The sequence below is a fragment of the Enoplosus armatus genome, chromosome 3 (assembly GCF_043641665.1).
Source record: "Enoplosus armatus isolate fEnoArm2 chromosome 3, fEnoArm2.hap1, whole genome shotgun sequence".
In the NCBI taxonomy this organism is placed as follows: Eukaryota; Metazoa; Chordata; class Actinopteri; order Centrarchiformes; family Enoplosidae; genus Enoplosus; species Enoplosus armatus.
In genome coordinates, this window is record NC_092182.1 from 23,695,211 (window position 1) to 23,711,066 (window position 15,856).

The following is a 15,856-nucleotide window of genomic DNA, read 5'->3' on the forward strand; positions in this document are numbered from 1 at the left end:
TTGGCATGTTCATCCCAACCTGCAGGGGGGGGGGGGGGGGGGGGGGGCAGCAGGGAACTCACTGCTCTTAAATGCTCCAATCACAACTAAAATAAAAGAAACATGATGACATTCTTGTGCCAGTCATTTAATTCAGCACCAACGTTGCAAAGTTAGCACCTGTAGCATAAAAACAGTGTGGGTTCAAAGAAACAAATTTTAGATTTCAAATATTTTCAACATGCCGCGGGAAACAAGAATATCAACAGCTTTCATGTTCAGGAACAGGCGACAATGAAATGCTGCCACACTCTCAAAGTGCTTTTTTTGTTTTGTTTTGTTTTAAGGTGAACCACAACAGTTTGATCACAGCTGAGGAATTCAAGAAACTATAAAGTAAGATTTTGTTGGGTGATAAGACTTCCTGATGCTGCAGTTTCAAAATTTAACTGGTCAGGAAACAAAAAACAGGCCTGCAAGTTAAATTAATGTCACCACAAACATTTTTAAAATCAGTCAAACAAATGTCTTACATCAGGTTGCCTGTGTGGTAAAGGAACTTGACAAATGTAAACCTTGAGCAGCAATAAACCAAGAGGTCATTTCCCAGCCAGAGTGTACATATTGGTGTTTCTGTATCTGGTGCAAAACATCTCATGGAGGTGGACCAGGACCACATCGTGGAATGGAAGAATTTTGAGGGAAGAAGCCATAATTCTGAGAATAAACTCTGAAATTACAGTCAGTAATGTTTTAATAATGACAAAACATGACTTCTTTTTTAATTCTTAAATTCCAGAATAATTCTCAATGTTTTCCCCACGATTAAGATTTAAAGATTAACGTCAGAAGTCAAAATGTTTGAACAAGGCCCAAGTCCTCTTCCATACTTGCGGTTTTCTCCAGTTGCTTTCATTGTTTTGTCACTGTAAGACATCAAATCTTCCCAACAGTCAAAAATACTCTATAAGTCTTTTGGCTCCATGTGTGGATAAACTAAACCAAAAGGAACACTTTGTGAAGGACTGCAGTTCACACAAATCATCCCGATATGAATCTATCTCTGTTTGGGCTGTGGGTTTGATTCCCTGCTGTACTCTCGCCCAGAGCCTTTGATTTCCAGTGGAAACACAACAAAAAAATACAAAAAAGGAAGACAAACTAAACACTTTTTCTCTCCTTTTGTTTAGTTTTTTTGTTTTGCCGGGGCCAACCAACCACCACATCTGCTTGTCTGAAGACCGGCCCTGCTCATCCACCAGTTCATCTGGGCGTCCAATGGGATCGTCCTGTCCCTCCACTAGCTTTATTTTATCCTTCTTTCCCGTGGGAAAACAGATAGGGCGCCACAGAGTGACAGCACTGTTTTTAAGTGCTACAAGTAAAAAATACTTTTTAACAAAACGGCAATATACTTCAAATGAGTTATAAATACTCTTTGAATTGTGAGCCACAGCCAGTGTGCCTTGTAGAAAGGCAGAAAATTCACCTTTGACCTAGCAGGCACAGTGGATGCTGTTTCGCATCAGCAGCCAGTCAACTCAAAGCAGAATGATGGTTGGTTGAAGTGTAGCGCAAACTAACGTAAACCATGAAAATGTACCAGCATTCGGCCGATAGCCATTTCCCAGCCTGCTGGGGAAAGCATCACCTAACTTCAAATGCCTTTCAATCCCGAGTGCCCCTGTTAGGAACCAGAGCAGACTAACTTCTCCACCTCCAACACTCAGCAGAGATCACAAAAACCCATGTAAGACGTCTGCTATGAACACTGGGGCTCAGCCAGGTAGAGGCTAATGGATGTAAAACACTAACATCTGCTAAAGGAAACAATGTGTGTGGGTTTGGGGGGAATTGTCACTTATTCTGGTATCTGAAGTCTCTCAGCACATGGTTGAGAGGTTGGATCTGAATCACCGGAGACAGGTTGACCTGTAGGATCTTCTGCGCTTTTCTGCGGGCCTCAGCTACCGAGCGAGAGTCATCCACTTTTATCACTTTCCATCTAAAATTGTTCTTGTCTTTCCAGCCGTTTCTCTGCCGGGTCGGGTTGTTCAGTTCCTTGGGGCCCCGACCGTCCCGGTGGAGGCCGTTGCTCCTCCAGCCATTGCTGGTCAGTTCTGTGGGAGTCTCTGGGAACACCCGGCCATTAGCGTAAAAGACCGGTGCAGAATCACCAATCAGGGCACCGTCCAGTCGGATCGGACAGGACAGGCTCTTCTGGCTGAACAAGGCCACAGCTTTGGTGGGTGGCCCGCCACCGTTCTGAGAAGGCTGCAAAGGTATTCCTGAAAGCGTTGGAGGGTGCTGTTGCTGTGAAAAGGCAACAGAGGACAAGTCCCAGGAAGTGTGGATCTGGAGTCTGGCCGTGTGGAAGCCAGACGGGCCTTCAATGTTGGTCAGTCTGAGGCACGGCCGCACCTGCAGTGCCTGCGACATCTCTACAGTCCGACTGGGTGTCCTGCTGCAGATGATGGCACGACGGTCCGCCAGCAGCTCTGGAGGGCGGACCCCTTGAATCCTGGGGTTGCTGCTCTCATAGGTGCTCCAGGACGGGTGCACCTCTCTCTTCTTGGCCAGGGGCCTCCTCCCCCTCCTCTTGGCGGTGGGTCTGACGTTCCTGTTGGCTGGCTTCAGCATGTCCTCAGTCAGGGGTTGGTTCGTGCAGGAGCGGTAGCGGTACACGTCCTTGCTCCGCAGCACGGTGGGCGTGTGGCCCTCCTCGCTCAGCTCCTGCAGGAAGGTGACCAGCTCCTCGCTGCTCGAGAGGTCATGGGACATCGGGCTGAGGATCTTCAGAGCATCCAGGAGGACGCTGTGCCCTGCCGACGAGATCCGGGACCAGGAGTGAACCGCCCTCTGGTCTTCATTGGCGAATGCCAATGGCCGGCCAACCACGGGACCTCGTGCCGCGTCAGCCATTTTCTAGACCTGCCAGGAAAATACAGAAAGTATTTGGTTGAACGGAATCACAGAAAGGAACAACGCAAGATCTAATTCCAATAAAAAAAGACCGGTCATTTTCCTCATTCACCCCTTCTTGGTCACAATGTTTTGTTATTTTGCAGTCTTGCATTGTAACAAGTCCCAATTTGCCATTTTTTTTATAAATTTTTTATTTGTTAACACAGTGAGATAACCATGTCACGTAATAATGTCATGGAACAGTGATTCCATGACATTTTGGATAGTGGGCTTTTTTCTTGCCGGGAGTTGGAAGGTAGATTGACTTTATCTTTTTCAATGGACTGACCCGTTCAGGATACGGTAGCTTGATAGGGTAGCTAGCATTCCACCATAAGAGGAGAAACTCCAAAGTTATGTTAGTTGGGATACTGTGACAAGAAGCGCTGCAAGATTTAAGTAAATTGTGTCAATCAGGGAACAAAAAAACTATTATAAATCCAGATATCGTTCACATCTGTTCAGAGTGCATTGTGGGAGAAAACCCTCACCAGAGCCAGACTACTATGTTTTCAGAGTGTGGTATTTTATAGATTTATTTAAGAGTAAAATTAGACGAATTGGTCCAGGGATCAACTGAGCTGGATCTGTGTCCCTTTACTTTTATTACAAAATATGCTCCTCCTGTTGTGGGCCTTATAGCATGTATCCACCTCTTGGTAGCATCTTCTAATCCTATTCTGCTTTCTGAGGTACCACTGGTACTCCCTTGATTCATTAACGACTATAATCTAGATCATGGTTAGTACAACATCTTACTGATTTATTGGTGTCTTTTCTAACATTCCTAATTAAGTCGGGTTTTTTTGGTGTTTTTTTGGCAGTCAGTGTGCAGTGTGTTTCTGGGGACAATTCGGTCCCCAGATGAAGCAAAGTGAGCGCTCCTCACTTTCACGTTTCAACCTGTTACAAGGTTAAAGATCATTATTACACATTAATGTATTGCAGAAATATCCCAAAGCATTATCTGTTCATATCCAAACAATCCTGTTACACCCCACCAGGAGAGTGTTTTGGGAAGTGTGTATGAAAAACCTTTTAAATGTTTCCACATTAGTGCAAACATGTTCTAGGTTTGACTCTAGTCTTTCTTGAACATTTCTCTTCCCTCATGATCATTTCAGCTGGTTCTGGATGCGCTGACCTTCTGACCACTGACCTTCTTGCAACTCGTTAAATGGGATCCAAAAACTGAAGCGTGTTCTGCAGCTGAGCTCACTGCAAAATGTTATTGATGAGAGTCACCTGAATGTAAAATGTTAACATGAACGTGTACTGCTGCAGCTGTGAACAAAAAGGCTGGGGATTTTTAATAGGTAGATTAATGCTCGGGGGAGAAGCTAGTTTACTGTCAGCAGCAGTGTAATCAGACACCTCACACAGCCAGACCAGCAGACAGTAACACGGTGATTATAAAGAAACAGTAAAGCTCCACATCTGCTGAGAGAACGACCCCAGCTGGCTCATTACTCTGAACTGAAGAGCAGAAGCCACTGCGACCTTCTCCGAGTTCAGCACCAGTTCTACACCTTTATACCCTTCATCTAAACGAGCCTTGTTAGCTACCACGGCAACTAGGACCTTTGGGACAGGAGAAACAACGCCCTGGGATCCTCTTCCAACAGAAAAGAAGAAAAAAAAAACTTCACCTGGTAGTTCAAGGAGCCTCGAGGAAATTAAACTTTATTTTAATATTAATCAGAAACAAAGCATGAAAGGAAATGTTAAGATTAAATATTAAATGTATCATTCAATGGTTAGATGATCAATAGTTCTTCTTCAAATAAATATGACAGTTTTGAATTGTACTTTGCGTTTCCGGTTTGCAGCTTTTCTGTCACATGTGCGTCGTGAAACCTCTTGCTTTATTTTTTCCCCGGCGCCCATGTTAACAGGTAAGAGCGTGACACCATACCAGCAACAATACACACATTTCACTACAGTTTCAATGGTTGTATATGTAAATATGTCACAGGCGTGAAAATTAAAAAAAAACAAAACAAAACTTTTTTTAACTCAACCAGCATTCTTTCTAGTGGCCAGTAGGGGGCGACTCTACTAGTTGAAAAAAGAAGTCTGATTGTAAAAAGATGTCTGCTTGTATATGTCTATAAGTCTGAGAATATTACCCATCTTCTCAACTGATTTATTTTCTCAGTAAATATGTTCCTTATGAGTTTATGGTCTCAATCGTTTCAAGTCTTCAATACAGCACGATGTTCATTTTGTAAATTATGGTCCCATTTAGAGTAAAATAGACGCTAACCGTTAGCAGCTACTTCGCATGGCGTAACCAGGAGCAGTCAGGTTGCTGGTACATGTGGGCGTGCATAGTGTCCTACTAGCTCCACAAAAATGACGGCGGCGGCCAAAATGACAACCTCGAGGCTTCAAAACGGTAGTCCACAAATGAATGGGTGACGTCTTGGTGGCTACGTCCAGTTCTTCTTTTATACAGTCTGTGGTTGTTACCTGAATCAAACAGGTTTATCCTCTGTACCGTGGCCATTTTAGGACATACCAGACTGGTCTGACTTGCACCAGTCTCTTGAGTGTTCAGAGCAGTTTCTCTCTACTGCAACTGAGAAATTCGAGAAATGCGTCTCAGCATGAGCTGCCACCGGCGGGCTGCAGTAGGTTTTGCCACATTTGGTTAGTAGAAATAATTTCATCTTGTGTTGTGTTTGAAGGAAGAGTCATTATTCTACCAATATCCCGTCAGATTACAAACTGCAACCAGGCTGCATAGCGGCTCAGGAAACTCACAGACCAATTGCATGCGTTGCAAATCATCTCACACACATCAAATCTGTGCATTCTGATAAGCATTGCAACTCCAGTCAGTGAGTGACACACACACACACACACACACACACACACACACAGGAGCAGTCAGAGAAATAAGTTAGTAAGAGAAAAGTAAGTCCACATGGCGTGCTCTAAAAAGAGAAAAATTGACAGCGAAAACAGCAAATAATGACAAATGTCATCAGGATTAATCTTCTGGAGACCATGAACATCTGCACAAAAATGTACAGAAATCTGTTTTAGAGATATTTCAGTCAAAGTGGTGGATCAACAAATGGGCTGCTGACATCATCATCATCTTCAAAGTTCTGCCTCCTGGCAATCATAACCCAGTCAAGCTACAGTCTGTACAGTGAATAAGAAAACGAAGCCTGATTAAACACTTTTAAACTGCTGCTCGCTGTTTACTGGGAGAACTTTTTATATTAAGGCGGTGTATGTTTTCAGACATTTACTCAGAAGGACCAACAGAGGTCGAGGAAACTTATCACTTCTCAAGTGATAAAGACCAGAAAACTATCAACAGCCTCGTGAAACAGTAGAGCAAGAAAACAAGGAAAACCTTCAATCTGGGTGAAATGTCCCATAAGGATACCAGTGAATCTGGAGATGCTAATTAGCTGCCTGGTAGAAATGACAAAGTCTGCACCAACGTGATCACGGCATCAGTCTGGTGGCTGTTGGTAGTTTTCCACCACAGACATGATATAATATTACAAGCCGTGTTCGGTTTACCTTTCATCAAAACTGCAAACAAGGAATAAGATGGCATCTATCAGGTAACCAATTGCTCTGTGTAAACCCCCAAAAATATGAGCAACCCATTTATTAATTTTACAGTTTCAGCGGTGCAGAAGACAGTGACAGACCGAGCGGGTTCACGTCAGTTCATCTGCAGACCCCATCACCGACTGGTATAAACATGTGATCTGTATCAGGATAACAACATCTTATCACACCTGGAATTAACGCGTTGTTTTGATTTCTATTCTGGTCACGTTGTGATCGGCTCTAAATATGCAAATTAGGTAGACAGAGCTGGTGGATTTGTCAACAGTGTTAATTTCGTCCACCAAAAAACGATGTCGAAAAACATTAGCCAACTACCTTCGCAGCGCCACGCGTTTCTGTTCATTGCTCCGGTGCTGAATGCAGCAAAGTCGGCTAAACTACTTTTGAACTAGACACTCGTACAACCTCCGTTACCATTCAGTGTGAATGACTCTTCAGCTGACAGTGCTGTCAAAAGCTGGGCAGGAGAGGTGCTCCTCAGTGACCTATGATATTACAGCTAAACTATGACCACGCCATACACTTTTTACTTCTTTGACTTGAAGTATCACAGATGATGAACAAAGGCATTAAAATGAAGAGTCTTACAGGAACAACATGAGACTTATGTAGGCTGTTACAGGAGTTCAGTGTGGGGTGGCTCTGCAGGGCTGAACTGTAACTGGGCAGAAGCTGTGAATAATACATTTCTTATAATTGCAGGTGAGGTGTATTGAAGAAAAAACATCATAATAATTGAGCATTTATAAAAGCCAAAGAGATACACAAAGAAAAAGCAGGAATCATGCACATGACAAGTTAAAATACAGATGTCCCCGGCGCTGGGTGCCAGTTGATTTAGCTGCCTGACCTTTTGCTCTAATAAGCATAATTTTACATTTCAGTAATTGTACGTCTCTGCCAGTAATGTTAGCTGCCATTACTGGTTCTTGGAAGACAAAAAGGGACGATTCGTGGGCTAAATGCATCTACAGTTCCAATGAAATTTACACAGAAAGCAGCAACAAAACAGCTGGTACAAACCACAAAAACAGGTGGGCCAGAATGTCGACATTCATCTTTTGGGTTGCCATCTGTAGAAATTAGTCTAGGATTAATGTTGGCTATCAACCATCTAAATCTTCCTCTAGATGTTCGCTGAAGGAATATTACTGCGTTAATGTTATGAGACGTTTTAGCTGCGCCTCTCAATCTAAACCCACAGTGATCAGTATTTTAATAAACAGGTGAGTAAATCCAGCTTCTAAAGTATTTGCTGCTCTGCAGTGGAGAGAACAGGTGGCAGTGGTGATGTTAGGGGAGCAGGAACATCAAGGTGAGCAGCTCTGTTCAAACAGTTGACTGCAGTAACACAACTGACGGACTCTCCTCAGAGTAAAATGTTTGCCACAGTTTGTGTGAACCATTACAGTTTGATATGAACTTTAGGTTTCACTAATCCCGCGATAGACAAGAACAACACGCTACCATGGTAACTGTAAGCATCAAAGACGGCAGATGACAGCTGTAGTCTCAAAATGCTAAGACAAAAAAAAATCTAAATCTAACAATCAAATAACTAAAACGTGACAAAAACATATATTTTTGTGTTGACGTACCACATTTTCTGTAGCCTTGCTAACTATGCTGACATTACTTATACTGTAAGAAGCTCATTAGAGCTTAGTGGAGAAGTATGTTAGCAATAATGCTAGCACGACTACCCCTGCTAGTCACGTGACCCTGGTCTTGTGTGTCATCGTGGTCCCTGGTGTGTTTTCTGAAGCAATGCTGCTCTATGGGCTTTACTTATTTTTCCTTTGCAGAGGAAGGACTCGTCTGTAGCTTTTTTAATGAGCAGCTTGAGATAAAAGGGAAGACGCAGAGTTGGGTGACCTTAATATCTATCTGCCTGTTAAAAACAGGAAATGTCAATACAGAAATGCCATAGACCTTTGAGGTCACTGAGAAACACATTATCGGATTTTTAACCTCTTAAAACATCTAACTCATTTAAGCTGGAGATGAAGGATGACAAAAATCTGTTGCACAATATCTTGTCTACATGTTGACATATTGCAGTTTTCTCAACTGGCAGGCAGTCGATGGAGCTGAACAGGTTGTTGTAAGTCGACTTACAGAAATCACAACTCTTAAATTTACACATTTCTTCGATCAACGTGACAAGCGTTAACTGCTGCTAGTGACTGCTACCACATCTTTAAAAAGTCGGTCTATAGGTTAATTTGCATACACACTCTGCTAATGGCTTCGCTAGCTAGCAGCCTGAAGTTTAAAATGTAGATGACCCTGAACAAAACGTATATGTTTGTTTTTGAGTATCACTTACTGTTTGTCTGTAATTGGTTACCAAACTTTGGAAGGCACGGCCTGATGCAGGCTTTAACTCTTAAATGCTAAATTGGATTGCATACAACTCTACCCACAGGGGGCGCTAGAGTAACGTTAAAACTTAATATTTCTGCAATTCTGTTGACTTTAATAAAGTGAAACTTAGTAAACAACTTTTCCATGAGCATGTGCATGGCACATTTAAGCATGGCACCAATAGCCCCACCTTGTGGCCATTGGTAGAACACCTCCATATTACTTAACTTCCATATCACTTTAATGTAATGTCTTATGGTAACCAAATTCAGCAAAGTTGTACAGAAGGGGATGCTGAATGTCTGTAGCAGTTGATACAATTTCACCTGTAGGTGGCGCTAAAATATTTGAAAAATTGCTGCTCTCCCATGCATTTTCTTCAGGACATGCACATTCTTGTTTGTCATTAGTTTTAGTAACATTAGTAAAACTAATGACATTTCTAATCAGCCTCAGACTTTGTGTTTAGTGCTAATAAGTAAATGTTAGGGCACCAACAAAACTAAGATGAACATTATACCTGCTAAACATAATTTAGTAGGTATGCATTGTCAGTGCAAGCGTGAAGTGTTAAAATATTTGGTCATCATTTTAATTGACAGAAAGCACCACAGGTTAATTACAGACAATATACATTAAAAAGCAGCATTTTATATTTTTAAGCTAAATGCAACATTTTCCAAATATCAGGAAACTTAAAATCAGTGACAGAAATTTCACCCCGACTACACAGAATCAATCACCAAACCCTAAATATAATAATACCACAGCTGGAAAAACAACTCTACACTGCATTGATAAATAATTTGACACAGAAACACATTCTTCAAATGTGCAATACCTGGACCACAGAATGAAACCAAATCAAAAGCAATTCTCCCTCCTCAGTTTCATTTCTCTTGTAGGTTGCCATTGTGAAAATGCAGCTGCTGCCTGCAGCTGCAGCTGTGTGGTTACAGAGCCGTTAATCAGAGTGAGCGGGCACAAACGCCTGTGATTGGTCAGTTACCTGGTGAATAGAGAGCGCCTCATTTGATGCACCAGAGCAGGAACACTAGATACAAAGCATGACATTTTACAAGCTATGACCTGCATTGAACGTTATGGTAGATAATAGGACTGTCGTGATTTTCCAAATCCACGATTCGATTTGAATTTTGATTTTAAGGTCACAATTCTATTTAAACATGTATGTTCCCCACAGTGTTTATTATACAAGCAGTGCAAAAGTCCAACATAGAGTGCCCCATTCAACACAACCCCAGAGTCACTTGCTCAGTCTTATTAGCGTAAAGTGTAAAAAATTCTCTGCTCAGTCTAGACTTTCTTGGTTTCCTCAATTACTCTTTAGACAGAGTGAAACTTCTCGTCAGAGTTGCAGCTATGCCCCAGAAAGTTGCGTTATCATTACCTCCTGTACCCCGTCCAGATGAGGCGGCAGGCTCCTGAGAATGGACGGATGGTTAGTGGGTAAATGGCGAGGGGGGGGCGAAGAGAAGACGGATCCGGACTGTAAGGATGGGCGGCCTAACAAACGGCAGACTTTTTTGATGTGCTGCCAGGCGTTGGCAGGCTAGCGAGAGACACTCTCCGACTGTCTGACCACTTCCCTGTGTGTGTCCCTGGGTGTCTCGGAAAGTAGAGCTGCAGGCTACCAGTAAGCTAACCTGGGTCGTCTTTTAAGTGTTGTGTTTTCTTTCTTTAGAAGCGCACACGTAGGCAGGATAAGAGAGAAAAAAATAACAGTGGGAGAATTGCCTGCTTTTGAAGGTCAAATTCAAAAAGCTCATTTTGGTCGACTTTGGATTTAGAATCGAAATCGTGACACCCCTATTAGATAATGTTATCCACCGTTATAGTTTCAGACTGACAGGACAAGCTGACTCAGCTCTCTGTTGGTGTTTCTGAACAGCAAACATTCACAAACAACAACCCAAGTTTTAGAATACTAAAATCATAATAATAGCTTTTGGCCAAGTGTAGAGACCCCGGCTTGCAATTCATATTCATCAGATAACAGCCAACAGTTTAATTAATGAAACTATCGCCACACCTTGGAGAAAGGTCTGGCTGAACCCATTATCATTCTGGTGTAGGGCGAAAAAAAAAAACGCACTTGACTTGTTTTGTTTTTCTTTAAACCAACCACAATCGCCGTGGGATCGCCCCAGGATGCAGAGACGGTGCCCTTGCAAAACAGCAACATGCAGATAGCGGAAAGGGAGGAGGATTCCGACTGAAATAGTCGGCCAATGGCAGACTTATCCCGACAGCCTACAACTGGTGAGTCACACTTACAAGTCTGTTCACAGCATTAATCCTGCCCTTGATTACATTGGGGACAACTGGGTGTAGAGACGTTAAAGTGACGGGACATTTTGTGTTCAGGGGGTCATTGTATTCCACCACCAGCAGTTAGTTTCAGTTAAGTGTTGTGTTGGTTGTGTCACAGTCGCATGGTTTTCATTTGTCCAATTAATTGTTTGCTGGATGTCAAGAGGGCAGATCTTATCTAAAATGAGCCTCTCAAGGGACAGATGGCAAAAAAAGGAATGAGAGGGAGAGAGGGAGGAAAAAATGGTAACACAAGAGAGTTAGCATGCTGTGAAGAAGTGAGACCTTTAAAAATCTGATGACTTTATTTCGGCCGATATTTTTTTTTAATGTAAACAAGCAATCTTAATAAGAATCCCTGACTGGATGCCAGCCTCACATCACCCAGTCGAGGAAAGCTACACCGCTGGAGACAAGTCGTCCTTACCGGGAACCAGCAACTGATGACACAGGCATTACCGTATGTTGAGGCCTGTTAGTAACTGGTATAGATTTATGGTGCTTTCAGACAGCGAGCGGTTGTTCCTGCCGCCCTTCATTGTTTTTTGATGCTTTATGTTTTGGCCTCTAACTTTTGAACCAAAAGTCTCAAAAACATAATTTTTTCCTGGATTCTGTGGGTCCAGACGAATCTCTTCATATAAACCACGTTACTCCTCCTACAAATTTGGAGCAATTGTCACAAATTTGGTACAGAACATCTCTGGACCAAGCCGGAAAAGGTTATTTTTTCTTATTTTCAATATTCCATACAGTTTTATTATAGCTACCTTCACAGTTTGCTCAAATGCTGTGGGCATGGCTTAAATTACAAAGAAATCTCCTGAGTGCTTTGTGCTATTGCAACCACATTTGGTGGACATGTGTAGATATGATGTCTGAGTGACCGTGACATATTTGGGGTCATTTGACCAATAGGTGGCGCTGTCGCACCATAATTTAAACTACAACAGCAAGGAATTTCTGTCTGTACCATATGTATGACTGCGCCTCGCATATCTCGATAACCACTCAACTTCACACTTTCCAGGTGTATTGCTGAGGATCCAAGGGAGTGCAGTGTCGAGTGTGAAGTCAATCGAATGAGCGGCTCTCAAGAACGCTGCACGCAGCCATACCACGATTCTTGACAACACTGCAAGCAGCACTTCCAGGGGCCAAGCAATTGGCCCGCTCCAAACAGGTATGAGTTCAGAACGGCCATGTTCTACATATGAGCACGCCCCCACCCAACAACGCTGCAAGCAGCGGGAGCCAAGCAATTGGCCTGTTCCAACGGGCATGCCGAACGGGCACTGCATGAGTATCGTAAATTCTCAAATAAAAGCTGGTACTCAAACAACGGCCCTGTGGCTTGAATGGACAAATAAAGACTGTTCAACCAAGACTTAATTATTTAGAACCTATGAACAGCTGGTGCAACCGGCTGTACTCTTACTAACAAATGGTAAACACAACATAATGTTCATTTCTACAGCACTAATGGACCTCTTCACCAACACATGAAGAATTCACTGGAGATGATCAGAATTCAATGCAATGGAGGTTATTCTTTCACAAGAGACAAACCTGAGCCGGCTCTGGAACCGAACTGAAGACAGAATGACTGTGCACACTCTTGTGTAACCCAAAAGTCCCCACCTTCCTAGATGGAAAATGGTGAATGCTCCACCGCTTTCCTAAAAAAAAAAACACCTATCATCACTCTTGTAAATAATGGTGTCAGATCTGCAGAATTTGAGATGGTCCAGCCCCCTGCTGGACCAAGTCCAGACATGGTTCCTGACACCAATGTCTTTGGACATTGTCTTCGGAATCTTTGGTTTGTTTGAACACTCACACTACAAGACAACCAAAGTTGATATCAAACACATTTGCTAACAATCTGGACATTCCCAGTGAAATCACCAGCTCCGAACCCATACAGTGTCTGCCCGTCTATAAATACCATTGAAAAATATGGTTAACAACGAGAACTGACCTCAGGCTATAGACGGGTTTCCAAGTGACGTTATCAGTGAGATCCGCACACACACGCTTATAAAGGACATTGCCATGAAAACTTGTTTTTGTGGCCAGCCAGCCAGAAACATGCTAGCACTAGTCAGTCACACCTCTCCAAACTTCTTTCAGTTACTTCTTCTTCTTCTGTACTGAACTGCTATCTCCTTGACAGGATTATCGAAGAGCGGGAGAAAGATCCCCAAGCTAGCTAGCTTCATTGTGCTGTCAGTTAGCAGCTAGCTAGCTAGCTGCTAACTGACAGCTACGATAGCTTCCTCCATTTTTGATTCTGTGTCTTCTGCACCGCTGACACAATTTGCTATTAGTCATTTGTTCCAAGTTCACCAAAGTTGAAATTGAAATAAATTTGTGCGGATTTCTCACGCGGGAAAATCCAGTGATTGCAGTAATTCCATTGAATTGTGAATTTCAACGATTTCACCATTTCATATGTAGCTGGAGCTTAATAGTTGCCATACATCCCTCAAGAGCAGCGCTTCCAGATTACACGTCCACAAATTAACAACACAAGCAAACTGATATGTTTGTTCAATTGTTAAGAAAAAAAGAAACCTAAAATGGTGTCACTGCATTTCAGAAAAACATTATAATCAGAAACACTTAAAAAAAAACTAAAAAAAAACGACTAGCCATTCAGGGTTAAGCTACAAAGCGTGCGCAAATCTACGTCGTTGTGTAGCTCTCTAGCGCCCCCCTCACGAACACACCACCAGGACCCAGTCTGATTTGTATTACACTGCTATCTATCACCCTGAAACTATAGCCAAATATACATTAATGTTCTCGCCACATAGAAGCTCATTTACAACTTTCAGTGTTTTGTTAAAAGACGCCATTTTTCACGCAGACTTGTTAACTGCCAGCGACAAGCCTTGGTCGCAAAACACTCTCCCAGCAATCTTCTCTGTCTGAGCAGCAGCTACTAGTTGTGGAGGCTCTCTCAGCCCCTCCAGCCGGCCTGGCCCTCAGCTCGCCAGACATTATCCGACTTATGTGCTGAGTCGGGAAGGTGAAGGTTACCGACGCGAATGAAAGTGCTCAACAAAAAAGGCTGAATTACCTCTCAACGCTGCTGTTTCGGCATCCTCCGGTGGCTGCTGTACCGACGCTCCACGGCAAAATGGCTGCAACAACAGCGGTGTGGATGACAGACCAGGGAAGAGAGGCGGAGGCTGCCGGGGAGAGAGGAGAGGGGGCGGGCTCTGTTAACCCCGCCGAGGGGTGGGGGTGGGGAACGGGGACAAGTGACAAAAATAATCTTAGGTTCAAAATAATTTCTGAAACAAAATCAACATGAAATTCCAAGAGAATTAAAACATACTTTGTATTTCATAACACAGTAATTCTTTGGAAACTAATCATTGGCTCTCCAAACCTAGAAACCTAAGTGCGTTGTGACGTCATGACTGGGCGGGGCTTGTTCCTGTTTTTGTGTTTGTGACTAAAACTTCTGGCATCAACAACCAACCAACCTAAAAGATTATAGTTGATATAATGATATAGCTACCGTTATTTTTATAGTAGCTGTAGTACCATTACTATAACAAAGCAATTTTTAAGAAAAGATAGAACTTGTTGTGCTGTAGAAAGTAGGAAAGAGGGCAAATATATAGATTGCAAAAACAAAATATCAATGAGGTGCAAATCCCGAAGACATTGGTATCTACATCATCCTCCCACTTCATGCAGAGTGCACACGCTTTCTGCTTCAGCGAACCAAATTTAGTGACTACTTGCAGGTCTAGTTGACGAGCTGCGGTAGCTGGCAAGAAAATCGGTAACATTCTAGCTCGCCAGGAAAATGCTAGCGCTAGCCAACCACGACAGCCTTTCAAGCTAGCAGCTATCTTGGTTGCTGACTGGAGAAAAAGTTAATATAATGTATTGAAGAGATGTATTTGTATCATCAAGTTCTGTGTGAGGACAGACTGCAGACAATGCTTCTTTTGTGGGCCAGTTTTTACTGGTTATACAGCTAATACGACAGCTTCCTCTGTTTTGGACTCTCCGGCTCTCCATTCCTTCAAAGGTCAGCACTGTCGAGACAGTTTGCTATTGGTCAACGGGGGAAAATATGCTTGTCAAAGTTCACCAGAGTTTAACTCTGCAGGGATTTCCTACACCCCTGCAAAAAACTCAACTCAACTTTATTTATTTTATTATAATTAATTATTATAATGTTTTTGTCTGTTTCTTGTTAGTTACACAGATACGATGTATCATCGATGAGTGTCTTACAGAGTTGCCTGCGTTGTGATACCATCATTGTCATTTGGGATACAGAGATATTTGGAAATTGTGAGGCAGCCTTTTTTTAAAAAACCTACCGCACTTTATGAACAAAATCAGCACTACTTCAAAAGAATGCAAGGGTCTGCGTTGGTGGAGGCATGTTGCTCTAGGAACTGGTGAGACAATTAAATCAATTTTATGAATTTCATTATCACATTTATAAGTTTGAAGGACACCAAAACACTTAACAGCTGTACAACACAATAAGACAGGACTTTGGTTATCATGGTCGCAGTCATTTTACCCTTCATCTCCATGTTCACCAGATTAACTGTAGAATTATGGCGTTATCTTC

The 15,856-nt window shown here is 42.7% G+C and overlaps 1 protein-coding gene across 1 annotated transcript; it reads right to left on the reverse strand.

Annotated features, from left to right (window-relative positions):
* Window positions 1-1,636: 1,636 nt before the first annotated feature.
* On the reverse strand, window positions 1,637-14,350 carry ccdc71 (coiled-coil domain containing 71). The gene is made up of 2 exons (XM_070903461.1): window positions 14,330-14,350; window positions 1,637-2,910 (listed from the first exon to the last, which is right to left on the reverse strand). Exon 2 carries the CDS (start codon window positions 2,899-2,901, stop codon window positions 1,837-1,839), a length of 1,065 nt encoding a protein of 354 aa, XP_070759562.1. The 5' UTR covers window positions 2,902-2,910; window positions 14,330-14,350; the 3' UTR covers window positions 1,637-1,836.
* Window positions 14,351-15,856: the final 1,506 nt, after the last annotated feature.